The following is a 17348-nucleotide window of genomic DNA, read 5'->3' as shown; positions in this document are numbered from 1 at the left end:
AGGCCCCCGGAGCCAGGCGTCAGCATTACGTGCGGAGGAGCCGCGGCTGGTGCAGTCGGGAGGGAGGCGGCACGGGAGCCGGGGCTATGCAGCCCGCCGGGGCGCTGGAGGGGCGGTGCTGAGCGCCGGCAGCTGCGGTGGGGAGGGATACCCGGGAGGAGGGAGGTGCGGGTGCCTGAGAGGGGAGGCAGAGGGAGAGCGGGAGCGGGAGCCTGGCGGAGGCTCGGGAAGAGGACGGAGCCACCGGGCGCCGGGCCGTGGAGAGGACTGGGGCGGGATGCGGCTGGCGCTGCCCTTTGCGGGCTGAAGCGGGAGCGGCCGTTTTGGGGAGGTGCCGGCGGCACCGGCGGGAAGCGGCAGCCCGAGGAGGAGGACAGCGACGGGAGCGGAGCTGAGCCTGGTCAAGCCGGAGCTGGACGGGCAGCGGCGGGATGGGCCGAGCCGGGCGCGCTGGGGGCGGGGGGCCGGTCCGCCGGCGGAGGCTGCTGCTGCTCCTGGGGGCCGTGCTGATCCTAGCCGCCCGCCTCACCGGGGCTGCGCCGGGTAGGTGCAGAACGCGACCCTCCTCCCTGCACAGCCGGGGTGGGGGTGGGGTGGGGAGGCACGGGCCTTGGCCCCCTGGCCGAGCTGGGCCCCTACCCGGCAGACACCACTAGACCCTCGGAGCCGAGACGGAGGAAAAGGGAGCGTTTCCCCTTGACCTCAAACCGAGACTGGGGGTTTGGGGGCTCGGCGCGGGGATATGCGGGGCGGGGGTGAAGCTCCGAAAATCTCGCACGTGCCCAAGTCCCCCACACCCCACCCTCCCGAAGATTGGGTGAGGGAAGGCTCCCGTAAGGGAAGGGGTTCACAAGGGTTGTCCGCCCCCACCCCACCCCCATCCTTCTGCCCGCTCTTCAAATTGCCTGAGCCCCCAGAGATGCCACCAATCCCCCACTCCCCTCCCTCCCCTTCAGTGACATTTTTCACCCTAACGCCAGGCGGGGAGGGGGCACGAGGTGAGACGGGGCGGAGCCAGGGCTGAGAGAGGGCTAAGCGGAGGGGTGGGCCCTGGAGCACGGCCAGCAGCAGGTGGCCGGGGCGCACGGGCTCAGGACCCAGGGAGGGGGCTCTCGCCAGGCGGGGCGCCGCCCTAACGCCCTCGCTCTTTTCCTCCTCTCCCCTGCTGTCCCACCGCAGCCTCTGAGCCCAGCACCGCGGGCGATGCCCCGCCGGCCGTCGGGGAGAGGGGAGGGCCGGAGACCCAGGAGAGCGGCCGAGAGCGGGCGCTTCGGGCCAACGACACGCGCCAGGAGGAAGGCGCAGGGGAGGACGAGGCAGCAGCCATGTCTGAGGGGCGTGCGGGACGGGGTGAAGAGGAGGCTGGCCCATGTTGGGACTGCCCCCCGGGGACCACTGTGAGGGTCGGAGCCCTGTCCGAAGAGGCCCTGCTGGAGGCTTCCGCAGCAGTGACCGGGGCAGCCTGGCCTGAGGCCATGACTTTGGAACTGGCCCCTGAGAACCGAGAGGAGGCGGGCAGTGGAGACCCCCAGGCCGTTCGGACCACCCTCCCTGGCCTTGAGGAGGCGCTCAGACAGACAGAAGTACCACCCTCTGGGGAAAGTTGGGGTCCAGCTTCAGAGCCCGTGGGGGCAAAGGGGCCGCCTTCTCCTACTCTAGGGGGTCACCTCAGCCTCACCCTGCCAGGCTCTGGCCCCAAGCTTCCTGATGTGGCCCACAAGGAAGACCCCTTGGAGTTGTGGCTGAGCCTGGGCAGTAGCCTGCCCGACCCTCATGTGCCAGCTACTGCCTCTCCACCTCTGGGTACTCCAGAGCCTCAGCCTTCCTCAGAGATCATTGACATTGACTACTATGATGGCTTAGACTCTGAAAGCAGAGGTGCTGATTTGGGTAGTTTCCCAGGATCACCTGACACTTCCCACCAACACATTCACCCAGGTGAAGATGCACCATCCTGGAGCCTGACTGACATGTATGATGACTTCACCCCCTTTGATGAGTCTGACTTCTACCCTACCACTTCCTTTTATGAGTTGGAAGAAGAAGAGGAGGATGAAGAGGATGAAGCAGCTGTTCAGGACCTAGAGGATGAAGATGACCAAGGACTACCTGGCCTGACACCCAGCATGGGTCCAGGCATTTCCCAGCCCACCAGTCGATGGCATGCAGTACCTCCACAGGAGACTCTGGGGGTGAACCCAGACAACAGTATCACCTTCAGGCCTCGTCCAGGAGAAGTAGGCAAAGAACTGGCACCAAGTGAGAATGGCACAGTGTGCCGAAGTGGCTTTGTTAGGCACAATGGCTCCTGCCGTTCAGTGTGTGATCTCTTCCCAAGCTATTGCCACAATGGAGGCCAGTGCTACCTGGTGGAGAATTTAGGGGCCTTTTGCAGGTAAGGGTGGGGCAGAGGGATGAACACAGTAAAAAAAAAATCAATTTTGGAGAATGTTGTCATAACCTCTTTCTAGGAAAGGTGTAGTCTTTAGGAAACTGTAGATAGACAACTTTCTCAAACAACCTAGATTCCCAAAGGCTAAAACTATAGAACCCTAACCAATCCACAGCAGTGCCTATTGCAGGGTTTCTACTTAAGAGTTTCTACCCCATGATTTTATCACTTGAAAAAGATTTACCAAGAGTAAAATTTACACTCTCTTCCCCATTTCTTGAGTCCTGCTTGGGTCCTGCTATCCAGATTTCTTGGAAGCAGCTTTCCTGGTCAGATCTGCACACTGCAGATGGAAATGATGGATTTCCTCTCAAGACAAAGAAAGGATTTTGGATGAGATCCTTGAAGGGCTGAGAAATCTGTGAAGGACAATTCCAGCTTCAGGAGCTAAAAGAGGATTGGCTCTAAAGACAGGAATAAAGGAGACAGGGCACACTGAAATAGAGGAGTATGTTGACCCTCCCATTTTTAGTTTAATTCTTATTCGTAATATCAAAGGAGTAAAACTGATCTTTAATGGAAGCACTGAATGATGGGAGATAGAGCCCCTTTAAAAAAAAGGATAAATTTCTAATTGAAAGCCTCCCACCCACCCCACCCCCCAAATATCTGGTTCAAGAGTGCTGAGAGCTTAGTTTCACCAACCTTCTTCCCCTCTTCCTCCTCTCTGGCTCCTTGTCTTTTTAAGGGATCACTCTTGGCTGGAGATTGTCAAGTAAATCCATAAACCACTGTTGGTTTAATGGCCTATTGATACTGTCCCTTTGCCAAACTCACCATTTCCTCTCCTTCTAACCACTGTGGGCTGTACGATAAGCACTAGGCTTGTTACAATGGAACACATGAAATTGTCTTTTTCTGTGGTAATTTGTAAGGTAGGACTGTGGACAGGAAAGAAGATCTCCTTGGTAATGGAGTCAAAGATCAGCCCTTCAAATGGGCAAAATTAACAGGTTGAGTCTCCTAGTCACTTGCTATGTCCAGCACTGCCCAAAATGTAAACTAGCCCATTAGATTCATGCCCAAAACTCTACTTTTCTCTTCTACCCTAGATCCTGCCTACTTTAATACTTTGAAACTGAGAAGTTTGATAGCTTTGAAAACATTATTGTAGAACTTCTAGAATAGGTAGGCTGCTATCTAATCCCTTGTCAGAACTCGGTGATTACCTATTCACTACCTGTCTTGGGTAGTGTCTTGATGTTTGAATTGATGATGGGGAAATCAACTTTAAAAGCAAGGGACACAGGCAAGAATGATGAGGACTAGAAAAGTTGGTCTTCAGCTTTCACAGAACCCAAAGGGGATATATGATTTGTGGTTGGAAGGGTAGGGAAAGTATTGGGTGCACTTTCTTCATCTTGGGTAATTCAACAGTAGGTTTTATTCCTGATGTTTCTTTCACTTAACTCTTGAAGGGGAAGTGAAAAAGGCAAACCACTTAAATCCTAAATAGAAAGTTAATCTATGGGAATTCGTGTAAAGACTGTGAGTTTTGTCAATCTGGGACTAAAGCTTGTGTTCATTTCTGAAAATGGCTTGCATCATCTGGGACTGCAAAGCCAGTTGTACAGTGTCCTCTAGGTTGTTTGTCTTGGTCCTCTGGTAGCTCCACGCGGAGCTATTCAAAATCTATAGAAGAGAAAACAAAGAGTCTCATCTGATGTTTTTTCTAACAGGAAACTATGGTTACTCTCAATGCCATCACCTGATTGGCGTCCCAGGCTTCTGTATCTAGAAGCTTAGTTTGAAGGAAAGGAACTACTGAGGAAATACTAGCCTGTGAACCATGGCAGTCTATGATATAATATCCTCAGCACCCAATCAAGGGAATCTGAGTTTCCACCCTTGGAGAGTGTAGGAAAAATAAAAATAAGAAGTTAAGATCCTTTGTTACTTCTTGGAGATTGTAAAGGCTCTTAAACCCTTCTTTAAGTCACAGACCATCCCCAAATGGAAATGTAGATGCTGAACTACTGAGCTTTGGATGTACTCACACAAGCTCCAGCAATAGACATGTGCTAGTCTCAGGAGAAGTCTCCCACAATTTCATCCCAGTTGCCCTTTCCCCATTTTTCAGTCAAGTTGTACTTAACCTGTTCCCCTATTAAAGAATACAATTCTGGCAGCACAGATCCATTGGCATTTGCTAAAAAGCTCTTGTGCATTCTAGGCACATATGACTGAACCCCCAGTTGCTGTCTGCAGCAGTTTCTGTCTCTGTTGCCCTCTTTTTTCTGGGACATAATTAGAGCACTGAGGGTTAATTTCTCTGTAACAGAAAGTTAAGGACCCTCTGGTAAGAGTGATCTGAGTTCTGCAGGGTCTTCAAAACAAGTGAAAGTCCTCAGTTGTCTTTGATAGTATAATTTAGAAGGAAATCCCTTGGGTTCCACAGTGCCCTTGAGACTAGGAATAGCAAATTCCTTCTTGAAAAATCCCCTTTCTAGGGCCCCATTCCCTTGTCATTCAGTGGGGTTCATGTCCTCCTTCCATCGCCTTTTCCCATCTCCTTCTACATCTTTCCCCTTTGAAGCAGCCTGGTTCCCATGGAAACAGCAATGTCATTGGAAGAACTGGAGCCTGGAAATGTCCTCAAGGGCAAGAGAAAGTCACCCGATAGAGGGCCTAGGACAGTGCTTAGAAAGCTAACTGTAAAAGATTTTGTGTAAATAGTTCAAATAGCAACAGGAAGACTTGAAGGTCATGTTCTAGGGACCAAGGAAGTGGGGTGGGGCTATCTGTCTATCTGTGCATTTATCCTCCTGTCTTTTTATTCCTCCATGTGTATCAGCATCTAGCGAGTCAACATGTACAGGGTGTAACTATAAAGTGAAGGGACTGATTCCACAAGTCAGACCCAAAAATCTGTGTCATTTCTTTAAAGCCATTCATCATCTTTGCGTCTTTTTCAGCCCCTTTTCATCTGGGGTTCTCTGCATCAGGGATAGTGCTCACAAAAATTTCTGTGACTGCCTTTCTCAAGAGGCAGGCCGATGTAGTGGGTAAATCTCTGGACTAGGAGTCAAAGCCCTGGGTTCTGCCGCTCATTAGGCATGTGAGCATGAACAGGTCACTCCACTTGTCACTTACAACCTTGGTTTTCTTCTTTGGAAAATGGAAACAGTCATATCTACCTTCTTTGCAGTTATGATTCCCAGATGATACAATTTATGCGAAAACAGTTCATAGATTATATAAAATGAAGTATAAATGGGTAAGGCTTTGTATTATTAGACCTCCAAGCCATGGTTCTTAACCTTTTTTGTGTGTGTTGTGGACACAACCATCTTATGAAGCCTAGTCAATCGGTCCATAAATTGAAGGACATGCTAAGTTCCAGTTAGAGGTTAGTGAAAATAACGATGCCTTTTTTCTGATCCAAGTTCCCAGACCCCCTGAGATCCATTTGCAGACCCTCTGCTTAGGCAGTGATAGGATTGTACCAGTGTTGGAAAAGCCACCGGAATTTAGAGGGACCTGTATGCCTCATTCCTGTCTCTGCCCCCGCTTCTCCTCCCCCCAGGTGTAACACACAGGACTACATCTGGCACAAGGGGATGCGCTGTGAGTCCGTCATCACCGACTTCCAGGTGATGTGCGTGGCGGTGGGAACGGCGGCCCTGGTGTTGCTCCTCCTCTTCATGATGACTGTTTTCTTCGCCAAGAAGCTCTATCTGCTGAAGACAGAAAACAGCAAACTGCGCAAGACCAAGTGAGTCCTCCTTCCATCTCTCCTGACATAGTGGTGCTCACTCAGCCCCTAAGCAAACACCCTACATCTGTCCCGCAGAAATGTGCTGTAGTGGAGATTGTTCTGGACTTGGAAACCCAGGGCAGTTGGGTTTGAATCCTGCCCCATATTCTCACTAGCTGTTGTAACTAAGAGTAAGTCATCTCACATCTGCTGGCCTCAGTTTCCAAAGCTCTAAAATAGGGATAATAATTAATATCTGTAGTACCTATTCTTGTGAGGAGAGCTTTTGTAAACCACAAGGTTTTATGTAAGCATGAGAAAATGTGACTTGTTCTACAGGTAAGTTCACTTATGCACATGGTTTTTGAGTTACCCAAGAATGTAGAAAGTTAACTGCCTAGGATAGGGAGGGGGAACCTGTGGCCTTGAGGCCACATGTGGCCCTCTAGATCCTCAAGTGCAGCCTTTTGGCTGAATCCAAACTTCACAGAATAATCTTAAATTTAACAAACCCTTAATAAAACAATCAATAGAACAATCCAAAAGGATCTCTTCTGTGAAATTTGGATTCAGTCGAAGGGCTGCACTTGAGGACCTAGAAGGCCACACGAAGCCTTGAGGCCACAGGTCTCCACCCCTGGCATAGGATCTTGAGCAGCAGTTCAAACAGGAGCAGGAAGACCTCTTTAAGGGTCCTGTTCTGGGGGTGCATGCATTCTCCAGCCCTGTTCTGATCCAGCACTTTGCTCCAAAACCTCCATCTCCTCCGTTTTTTGCTATTCATTCTCTGGGTCTCTCTCTCTTGGGAGGGCGGGGTGTGTTTATGTCATAGATTGTCTGCAGTGCCTGTTTGTCTGCATATGGACTGTCCAGGTACTGCAGCAGTGGCATGTTCCCTGGTGGGAGCGATGCTGCTCCTTGTCGGCAACACCCTTCCTTCGGCCTGAAGTGAGATCACTGAGGCAAAATGTCAGTCATGAGCTTCAGATTAAAGTCTGGCAGCCCCTAATCCCCGGTGTGGGTGCCAGAGCTTGCAGACCAGTTGCTATAGCCAGACTTCTCCCTTCTCCTTCCCCATTCATTCCTTTGGACGTTAAGAGCTGCTGCCAGCTGCACATGCTTCTTGAGTGGAAGGCGGCACAGGGGAGTCAGAGATCAGAACCATCTTCCCTGGAGCCATGATTCTTAGCATGCCAAAAGGAAAGAGGTCAAAACCTCGACACATCCCTTTCAAAGGCCTGTCAACAATCTGAATATCTATTGTGCCTCTCATGGATACGTATCTGTACTCTTGCATGTTTCCCTTTGTGTATGTGCCCTACTACGCGCTCACACTTTTGACTGCTTGCAAATTTTTCGCTAAAAAAAAAAAATTTAAATTTTGAGGGAAGCTAGAATGAGCTTACATTTAGCCGAGCTCCCACATGTCCTAGGCTGAAATTTATCCTGACGCTGCCTGCCACCCCATTTCATTCAACCTGTAGCTCCATCCTGTGCCCTCACTTGACCCAGGATTCCCAAGAAATATGACTGAAGCACTTTTCCCTCAGCCCACCCTGGGGAAAGGACAAAACGCCATCTGCTAGGTCATCCTTTGCAAAGTGCAGCTGCTGGCAACTCTGTGTAGTTCTGAAGCTGGCCAAAGGAGGGCTGGAGGGGCCCCTTATTATTCCTGTGCATTGAGGCAAGGCCCTTCCCTGTATTTGTGATCGCTCTGGAAAGACACAGGCCTGTTTCCCCGGCTGCTGAGTCGACCACTCCCCCCTCCCCCACCACATACACACCACTGGGGATGGGAGAGTAGAGATGTCCTATTCCCAAGCTGCTGCTTAGTGGGAGGAGGGAGGAGAGAGTTCTAAGGGATGTCCTTACTGACCGTTTGGGGACATCAGAAGTAGGATGGTAGCCTTAAAAAGGGGCAATGGAGAAAATGAAGAGACAGAGTCTTTTTTAAGAATCATCAACCAGTGCAATGTGGAACAGAGAAAGGACAGGGGGCACCAAAGCCAAGAAGGGGTCTTAGTTTTTGTCTTTGCTCTGGGAGCTTTCTCCAGCAGCGTTCAACACACACACAGCAGATTCTCTCTGTCACCTCACTTTGCTGGTTTCTCCTCCTGTTGCATCATCCTCTTTTTATGCAGGTCTTTCCTCTAGCGCTACTAATACATGGTGTGTGCAGTGGATTTAGGGGTATTGTTTAGGAGGTCTAGAACTGACCTGTGATATTGAAGGGATGTCAGACAGATCTTTAGTACTGGTGACATTCACTTACCTTCTTTCTCTTTAATTCTGTCCTGGTCAGCAGATTCCGGACACCATCTGAACTCCACAACGATAACTTCTCCCTCTCCACCATTGCCGAGGGATCTCACCCAAATGTAAGGAAACTTTGCAACACTCCCCGTTCCTCCTCCCCCCATGCCCGTGCCTTGGCTTACTATGATAACGTTATCTGTCAGGTAACTTGTCTTCTTCTCATTTCCTCTTCTGCATGCACCAGCCCCTCTCCTATGCTCTTGGGCTACTTCAGAGTGTCATTTAGAGGCACCTTTCAGAATCAAGGAGAGCAGCTTGGGCGGTGGGGTTGGGGTGGCTGGGGAAGCTAGGAATACCAGCATACTAAAGGCAGGAGCACAAAGACGTGATTGCTCATTATACCTGAAAGACCATAGAATTGAGTACCAGATACAAAGCTCTTAGTCACAAGGATTCCATCTTTGTTGATTTGTAGCTTCATTCGGAGCTTGCAGAAAATCCAGTTATTTCCTTTTTGTTTTTCATATTATCAGAGAGAGAGGTTTTCCTTTAATTGCCATGGAAGAATCTGATCAGCGAAGTAGTAAGTAGTCTGGCTAACACTTCCAGGAATGTGAGAAATAGAGTATCCACTTTCTGGCATGGTTTGAGGAGAATCAGGTTTGGCTGGCATGCTTGTACACAACTGTTGAGGGTCCAATGTCATTGAACGATACCTGAGCACCAAAGGGAAAAGCTATGAGAAAGAAAAAACAAACAAAAAAGATTTGTTTTTGACAGGGCGACTAGGTGGCACAGTGAATAGAGCACTGGCCCTGGAATCAGGGGGACCTGGATTCGGATCAGGCCTCAGACACTTAACACAAAAATTAGCTGTGTGACCTTGGGCAAGTCACTTAACCCCAATTGCCCTCCAAAAAAAACCCCCAAGATACTTGAGTAACCACCAGTCTGGTAACAGGCTGATGGTGATGAACTGAGGGAAAATCGATCCAAATACTACTTATGTGTTGGTGATTTGTAAATTACCAGTTGAGGCCCAAAAGAAGCATTTAGGACCTTCTGTAGACTGTTCTATGAACATGGTTCCATCTAATAAACTTTCCCTAAGCATCTACTATGTGTAGAGCACTATGCTAAGAATTGACAGGGGTGCAGATAGAAAATTTACATTAACCTTGGTCCCAGCTTCCCTAGAGCCTACAGTGTAAGAGAGATCAAGAGTGGCTCAATGTGCTGCAGCAGCCAGGAAAATGAAAGAAAGAATGAAAGGAAGGAAGGAAGGAAAGGAGAAGAAAGAGAAAGACAGGAAGGAGGGAAGAGAGAGAGAGAGGAAGGAAAGGAAGAAAGAAAGGAAAGAAGGGAGGAAGGAAGGAAGGGAAAGAGAAAGAAAGAAGGAAAGAAAGAAAAGGAGAGAGAAGAAGGAAAGAAGGAAGAAAGAAAAAGAGAGGAAGGAAGAAGAGAGGAAAGAAAGGGAGGGAGAAAGTAAGAAAATAGTATCTTATTCCTTTTCCATATGAGAACAAACTTTAAAAAAATAGAACTTTTCAGATGAAAAAGATAGAAGCTGGGAGGAGATATGATTAAGATCTATAGAAAGATGAAGAACATCAGAGCCAGACAGGATTTTCTTAGAGGCTATCTAATCCAGTCCCCTCATTTCATAGATAAGGAAACTGAGGGAAAGTGGTTTCCCTAAGGAAATAATAAGACATACACTGACATCTTCCTTGAACCTCAAAGAGATAAATTCCACAGAATCACAGGATTTTCTAATTGGAAGGGACTTGAGCATTCATCTTTTCCAACCCATGCCTAAAAGGAATCCTCCCTAAGATTTACTCAGCAGACCCATCTAACATCTACTTGAAGATGTCCAAGAAGAAGGAACTCATTACCTCTTGAAACAACCCACTCCATTTTTAGACAGCTCTGTTACCAGGTTGTCCTGAGACCAAACCCAAATTTGTACTTTTGCACCTTTTACTCAGCTGTTGATTCTGTCCTCTATGGGCCAAACAGAACTAATCTGATCCCTCCTTCACATGGCAAGTCTTCATATGTTTTAAGATAGCTATCATGTCTTTTCTTCCCCAGCTAAACATTCCCAGTCCTTCTGTGACATGGACCCAAGGCACTTCACTGTTCTAATTACCCTTCTCTGTATACTCACCAACTGATCGATGTGCTTCCTAACCTCTGATTCTCTGGGATGAGCACAATACTCCAGATGAGATCTGACAAGGGCACAGTATGGCGGAACTATTGCTTCCTCAGTCCTGGAAGTTATGCCTCTAGTATTGTGGTACAAGATCAGATTCTGTTTTCTGGCTGCCATGTCATGCTGTTGACTCATATTGTGTTGGCAGTCCACTAGGATCCATAGATCTGTATCAGATTTTGGATCATGTGGTAGTTCACAAATAAAAGAAGTGTTTACTTATGTTTCAGCTACTAAACATCAGAAACTTGTGGCTAAAAATGCCCATAGGTTAAAAAAGGGTTTAAATAAATTCATAGGTGATAGCTATGTACTAGATCGTTAAAGAAAACTAAGGATATTTGGGGACATCTCTAATCTTTGAGTTAGCTATAGGCTTCTCCAAACTATACCTTTGTGGCATTGTTAGACAGATAGCCCTAGCCTAGATGGTCTTTGGTCCTAGACCAGAGTGACAGTTCTTATGATCAAAAGATGGATTTTTCATGATTATTATTTGTATGCTGACAAAGTGAGCATACAGGGGATCTTTTGAACATTTATGAATCATGCATTTCCAGTTAAATATTTATACCCTAGGTGAGACCACCTTTTGCTTGTTGGAGAAAGAAAAGGTAATTTCCTACCTGTTGAGGGTTTTTGTATATGAGCCATCATTGTGGGGCAAAAGTTTCATGTTTCCCTCTGACATTATGTGATCCTACTTTGTGAAAAGAGATCTATGAAAGGCAAACTACTTTATACTAAATTCACAGCACACTTAGCTTTGCAAAGAGAAACCCTTGGGAGGGAAGAGTTTCCAACACAGAAGCCCTAGATCTTTACTGCAGAGGGTTACTTTAATTTTCACTCCTCTTCCCACCAGCTTTCATCGTCAGAACCCCACGGAAATTCTGAATTTCTCCTTGGTGCTTTAGACTGGGTGTTGTGAAACACTTCTTTAATTGAAGATTAAGGTTGTTTACCAATTAGTAATGATCTGCAGGTAATCATTTCTGACCCTGTCTCAAAAGTCTTGTTTTTGTTCTTGACTCATCTCTGTGTCTGGACTAGTCATCTAGGCATACAAAATCTGTACAAAATCATACCCCCTCCCCAAAAGCACACAATTCTTAGATATACCAAAGACTGATGATTCTATAGATTTCCCTAGAACTGAAAGGGACCTAAGAGGGGACCATCTAGCTTAAGCCTTTCATTTTCCAGATGAAGATATGGAGGCCCACTGAGATTTGGTAATTTGTTTAACATAATACAAATAAATAGTGGATCTGGTGTTGAAACTCAGATCTTCTAGTCCAGTGTTCTTCCCAATTCAGTTACAATCAACAGATATTTATTAAGCACCTACTATGTGTAAGCCATCACATTAGCCTTTTGGACTACACAGTCAAACTTTGGGGTCCAGTGAATTACTTAATGGGTCAGTTTTCTCTCCAGGTACATTGTCCTTTAAAAAGCACACTCTGAAACAGCTTCTGACAAAAAAAAAAATCTGCTGCTTTGAAGACTAATGTGGGGGGAGGTGGGAAGGACATATTGCTAGCCTATGTGCAAATAACACTTCCCCTCCCCGTCCTCTGTTACTCACCTCACCTTGTGCTAACACTCACATTGGCCCTGTTGGACTAATGTGAGGTAACCGTAGCTGGTGGGCCATCGTATGTAAGTCTGTGTGTAAGTCTCTTGTGTAGCTAAGCAGCAACCTGGAAGGGATTATCAGGAGAAGAGGGAAGGGTCCATTGTTCAGCAGCAACCTTCTTCCCCCACCCTGCTGAGGTTTGTGGGTTATCCAAGTGGAATGGTGAGTATTTGGGAAAATGGCCGCCATAAGGGCAATAGAAATTCTCCTGTGTATACCACACAAATGAAGGTCACCTATCATCTATTGGTAGTCCTCTGAATGCCATGCATCCTCCTGGCCTCAGAGCTACAAAGGAGAAAGTTATAGATGGAGCTCAGGACCTTCAAATGTGGAGGACTTTTACAGGACATTCAGTACCCTGATTCTTCAAACTTAGAAAAAATCTCTCCTGTAGCTACCTCCAATTTTACTTCACTCTATTTCTTTGTGGGTTTTTTTTTTTTACTTGCCAGACATAATTTTTCCCATGTGCCTAACAAAATGCTGGATTCCAGGGGCAAATGGATGAATGGCGCAACTCCTAGAGTTGTGGGTCTGAATCAGAAAAGATCCCAAGATACAATCAGATCCCAATAATCTCTAAGCTACAGGGTGTTGATGTGGTTGGAATAGGTCTTGGGTATATATAGCAAGGAAAAAATTACTTATTCCTTTTTTCTCCAAATATGGGGTCTTTGCTCTTGCTGTAAAACAGAGCAGCTTATTGGGATGTGACTGTAAAGATTCCTATTATTTTACTATTCAACCAGCTAGTCTTTAGGGATCACATCTGGGGGAAAGGTTTAGGTTGAATGTTCTATATATAGACTCCCATGATGCAGGACCTTTCAATCAATCCACAGTTATTCATTTATTAAACACCTACTATATGTCCTGCACTTTGCTAGGCACTAGGGATATAAGTGCAAAGAGTGAAATAATCCCTACTTAGGACATTCTAATGACTCAAGAAACTACTGTGAGGTTAGCCTAGTACGGATATGAAACTACTTCTGCTGTTGCTGTTTGGACAGAAGTGTTGAGTGGCAGCTTAGTGACCGTTCGTTTCTTAGAATGTACTTCCCCTTCCACTTGGCCCAAATTTAGGACACTTTTTTGATTTGAGTTCCCAAAGGCTCAAAGGGGCTAAGTTTAGCTTGGCTCCCATGCTGTGGCTTCATCAATCTAAATTTCTTTATATTACGACAATATACTTGTGACTTTAGTATGTCCCAAATAATGGAAGGAGGCATCAAAGGAAACCCCTGAAAGGTAGAAAAAAGGGTACCTTGCTGTGAGGCCACCAAAGACCAAAGCACTTTTGCTATGGTTTGAAACCAGTTTTACTAAAGGCTTAAAATAGGGATTGTGCAGCAGTTCAGTCTCCTGTGAGTACTTCCCCCAATGACCCTGAAAAAGAAAGTTTCTAAAACTCTCTATGAAAAAGAAAATGAAAATATCCCAGCTAGTCTGTGCCTCCATCAGCTGTCTTGTTCACTAATATCTGAAGTTCATTTCCCCATCACTGCACTGGATGCAGAGGAATGTGCTCCTCAAAGTCTGAAGAGATCTGTTAAATCTGTACACTTCTGTTTAACTATATTTGTCCCCAGACTAAATAACCCTACTCCATTTACAGCTTTCTCTTTGCCCATTTTCCAACCTTCAGTTGTTTTCATTGTACTTCCTGGGAATTTCTACAAGTTCACCCCATGTCTCCAACTGAGGGGCCCCAGGCTAGATATTACGTTCAGGTATGGGTCTGGTTCAGGTTAAGCATCAGCCAAGTTATTCTTATGTGCTGTTCTTGTATTTAGATATCTCAGTATCCGGCAGAGCATGACAGTTTGGGAATATTTGTCCTTAATGCTCCTCTAGTAGTGAGGGTCTAAGGTATAAAAGGGTCAAGGAGTGAGTTGGTCAAATTGAAATCTGAATCAGTGGGACCAGATAAAATACCAGAAACATATTTTGGACCAACGTCAGCAAATAATCCCAGAACAGGAGATATAAGATATTCAGAAAAGTGATACTGAATTTAACCTAACTTCTATCTGTATGGAACCCAACAGCCTAAAGACATTAAGTCCAGTTGTTTTTTGCTTTACAGTGATGATAGGGGAACACACTTACTTGGTCAACACCTGGAATGTTACAGGAGGGAAATCCATAATACTCATGTTCTCAGCTTCCTGACCAACTGAAGACTTCCCAAATTTCACTTAACCACACTGATCAATAATAGAACAGGGTGGACAGTAGATAGAATACAGTAGCTCTCCAAAACTTATTATAGGGCATGCATTCTTATCTCCTTAGTAACTGGTGTTAGTGAAGATGTTTGGGCTGAGAAAACATTTCGAGTTAAAATGCTTATTAAAGTGGGTGAGGTTGGTAACTCCAGGTAGTTGCTCTCTGCTGCCAGAAGCTCAGGTGGTTGGTTGACCTCTCATCACGGGAGTTGATAGTGCTTTTGAGAGTCATCCTGGCCATTTAGAAAAATAATCACAATTTAGTGAGTTTGGTTATTATCTCCAAAAATGGTCCTGACATGGGTAAAGACAGGTGAGAGAGGGAATTGTGAAAGAAAGAAAAAGAATCAAGCACACCTGAAGCTTCATTAATATAGAATGCAATATGTCAATAAAGTAATCTTGAAAGTACATAAATTGTATTGAAAGACATGTATAAGAGGCTATCTGCTCTAGGTGTAGGGGGCCTTCAGGGATCTCATAACCACAAAGACAATTGTCCTGTTTTGAAGGCTATAATGTGTGTGGTGGGAATGTGGTACCCAACTAAAGTGAGGGAGGAATCAATGCAGATCACTGGGTACCATTCAGGCAACAGAAATCACTCATGTGAAGTCCCTTCGGTAAGGATGCCATTTTAGTTACAGTCTCTTCATGGGTCCAGGTCTGATAATAAAGACCAATAGGTGATAAAGGAGGTTACATTTTCATTCTCTGATTTAAAAAGGGATTTCTTTGCTGTACAGAGTAGTTGCCCCCAAAGTTACCCTGCACCTCATTGGGACTAGCCAGTAGAAAATATCCCCTGTGCTTGTTGAGGTGACCTCCCAGAAGTAGAACAGTATATGAGAAAATCCTAGCAACAGTAAAGTCAGCATGAGGTAGGAAGACCTGCATCAACCCACTGCTGTGGAAGGTCTTTGGCTTGCCTGAAGACAAGTGGAAAGACCTTTGCATATCCAAGACTCTTCATGACATTATGATGAGCACTCTGACAGGTACCACTGAATTCAAGCCATTTGGAAACCAGTTAGCTGGAAGGTTGCAGCATGAGCAAGCCTAAGATTTGTGGTTCCCTGTCCCAGGAGAACCAGTTGTATGGCTGGCCATTCTTTCTAATTCTAATCCGATCCCAACAAAATTATAGGATTCCGAAAGGTAACTCATGAATAACTTCTGCCCATCTTAGTGATCTCTCTTTTCTCCCCCTTTCTCAGATCTGCTATCACAGATCTGATGTTGGAAATTTGTTCTGTCTGATTTTTCTCTCTTATTCTTTCTCCTCTCCCCCCCCCCAAATTTTTCCTCTTCCAGGATGACTCCAACATATCCCATAAAATGCAGGATGTTCTGAAGTCCTGCCTAAAAGAGGAGGAGTCATTTAACATTCAGAATTCCATGTCACCCAAACATGAGAGTAACAAAGGTGACCAAGATGACTCGGAAGTGAACTGTCTCCAGAATAATTTAACATGAAGCAAAGGAGTAGGAAGAGGAGAAGGAGAAGAGGAGGGAAAGAAAACTGACCTATTGTACAGCTCCATTTCCTGTAACCATTTGTTAAACGTTTCCTTTTTCTGATTTCATGGCATGCTTTGATGTATTTTGTACAGAAGGCGGGGAAGAGCCCCTCAAACCATGTGAAAAGCCTAAGCTGGATTGCGTGCATCGGGGTGTTTGTGCTGTCTGTATATTGCTTGGGTTAGCTCTGCTGCTGTGATTTCTAAACCTTTGCTGTTATTCAACTGACTTTTTTTGTACTTTGATCCACCTTTTTTTGAAATACAAGTAAAATCAAAAAAAGAAAGTTCTTGAAATAAAACATTTTTTAAAAGTTGCCCAGCTGTGTGGGGGTGTTGTTTTTTTTCTTCCCTCCCCATTTGTTCTTCTTGGTTCAAAGTGAAGACATTACTAGTGAAGGTCGGTCAGTCAGCATTGACCACTCTTCCCCTCCCCCCACCCCAACCTTCTAATTCCACCTGTTTTAAAATGCTTTCTTTTCTGCATTCTCTCTCTGGGATAGGGAATGGGTTCCTACAGAGTATTCTAGCAGCATTATCCCAGAATGCATCCTTCTATGACCAGAGTGACATCAGGACTCATGTTTGTGGTTTAGTGGACTTTAAAGCTTGCCCTCAGCCCCTCCTATCTTGTCCTCTATCCATTTAGACAAATTTTGGGGCAATATTAACACTTAAATCTTTTCTCTCAAGCACGATTTGAGATAATTTTTTTTAGCTTTCTTTCTTGTAGCTAGGGACTTATTAAAATATTCCGTGGAACACATCAGTCCAGTAAACTCTTCCAGGAGCCCATAAAGGGAAAACCTTATCAGGAAGAGGGTGACAACAAAAAAGGGGTAGATTGGAGTCAGGTTCAATAGAGCTGCCGAGTACCAGAGACCCAAAATATAGACTAGAGTTGAAAAGGACTCTACCAGTGTGCCCATACAACATGACATCAGTCTTCTGTGTTTGTTTCTCCTCACTTTCATTTGTGACAGAATGGCTTTGTCTTAAATGAGCCATAAATGATCACCTGACCCATGTTTGTCTTGGAATTCCTTCTACCTTTCCTTTAGGCATCACTCTTCCTTCCTGATAGGCACCCATTACTTTCATGCTACTCGGAGAAATCCCACTCCATAATACAAAGAATGGCTGGGGAAAAGTGTCCCCTATGTTTTCCTCATCTCAAGACTTTTTTAATGTCCTATTTCTCGTGTCTGGACACAATAAATGGTAATAGTACATCTCAAGGTTAAAAATTAAAATGTTTCAAATCTCAAGTATGACAATAGTTCAATAGGGAGAGTGTTTTGGGCAAGGACCCTTTTAGCACCTCTC

General features: G+C 45.8%; 1 protein-coding gene across 2 annotated transcripts; it reads left to right on the top strand.

Annotated features, from left to right (window-relative positions):
* The first annotated feature begins 205 nt into the window (after positions 1-205).
* CSPG5 (chondroitin sulfate proteoglycan 5) lies at positions 206-16339 on the top strand. 2 transcript variants are annotated; one of them, XM_069095929.1, is made up of 5 exons: positions 206-543; positions 1180-2395; positions 5979-6167; positions 8452-8527; positions 15817-16339. In XM_069095929.1, exons 1-5 carry the CDS (start codon positions 432-434, stop codon positions 15976-15978), a joined length of 1755 nt encoding a protein of 584 aa, XP_068952030.1. In that variant the 5' UTR covers positions 206-431; the 3' UTR covers positions 15979-16339. The 2 variants fall into 2 exon arrangements, with proteins under 2 accessions (XP_068952030.1, XP_068952031.1); XM_069095930.1 differs by having other exon boundaries at positions 368-543; positions 8455-8527.
* Positions 16340-17348: the final 1009 nt, after the last annotated feature.

The sequence above is a fragment of the Petaurus breviceps genome, unplaced genomic scaffold (genome assembly GCF_028583685.1).
Source record: "Petaurus breviceps papuanus isolate PSGF00001 unplaced genomic scaffold, PetGlider_PUasm1.0 227, whole genome shotgun sequence".
NCBI classification, from domain to species: domain Eukaryota; kingdom Metazoa; phylum Chordata; class Mammalia; order Diprotodontia; family Petauridae; genus Petaurus; species Petaurus breviceps.
The sequence above is the reverse complement of the archived record's forward strand: the minus strand, read 5'-3'. Positions and strand labels throughout refer to the sequence as shown.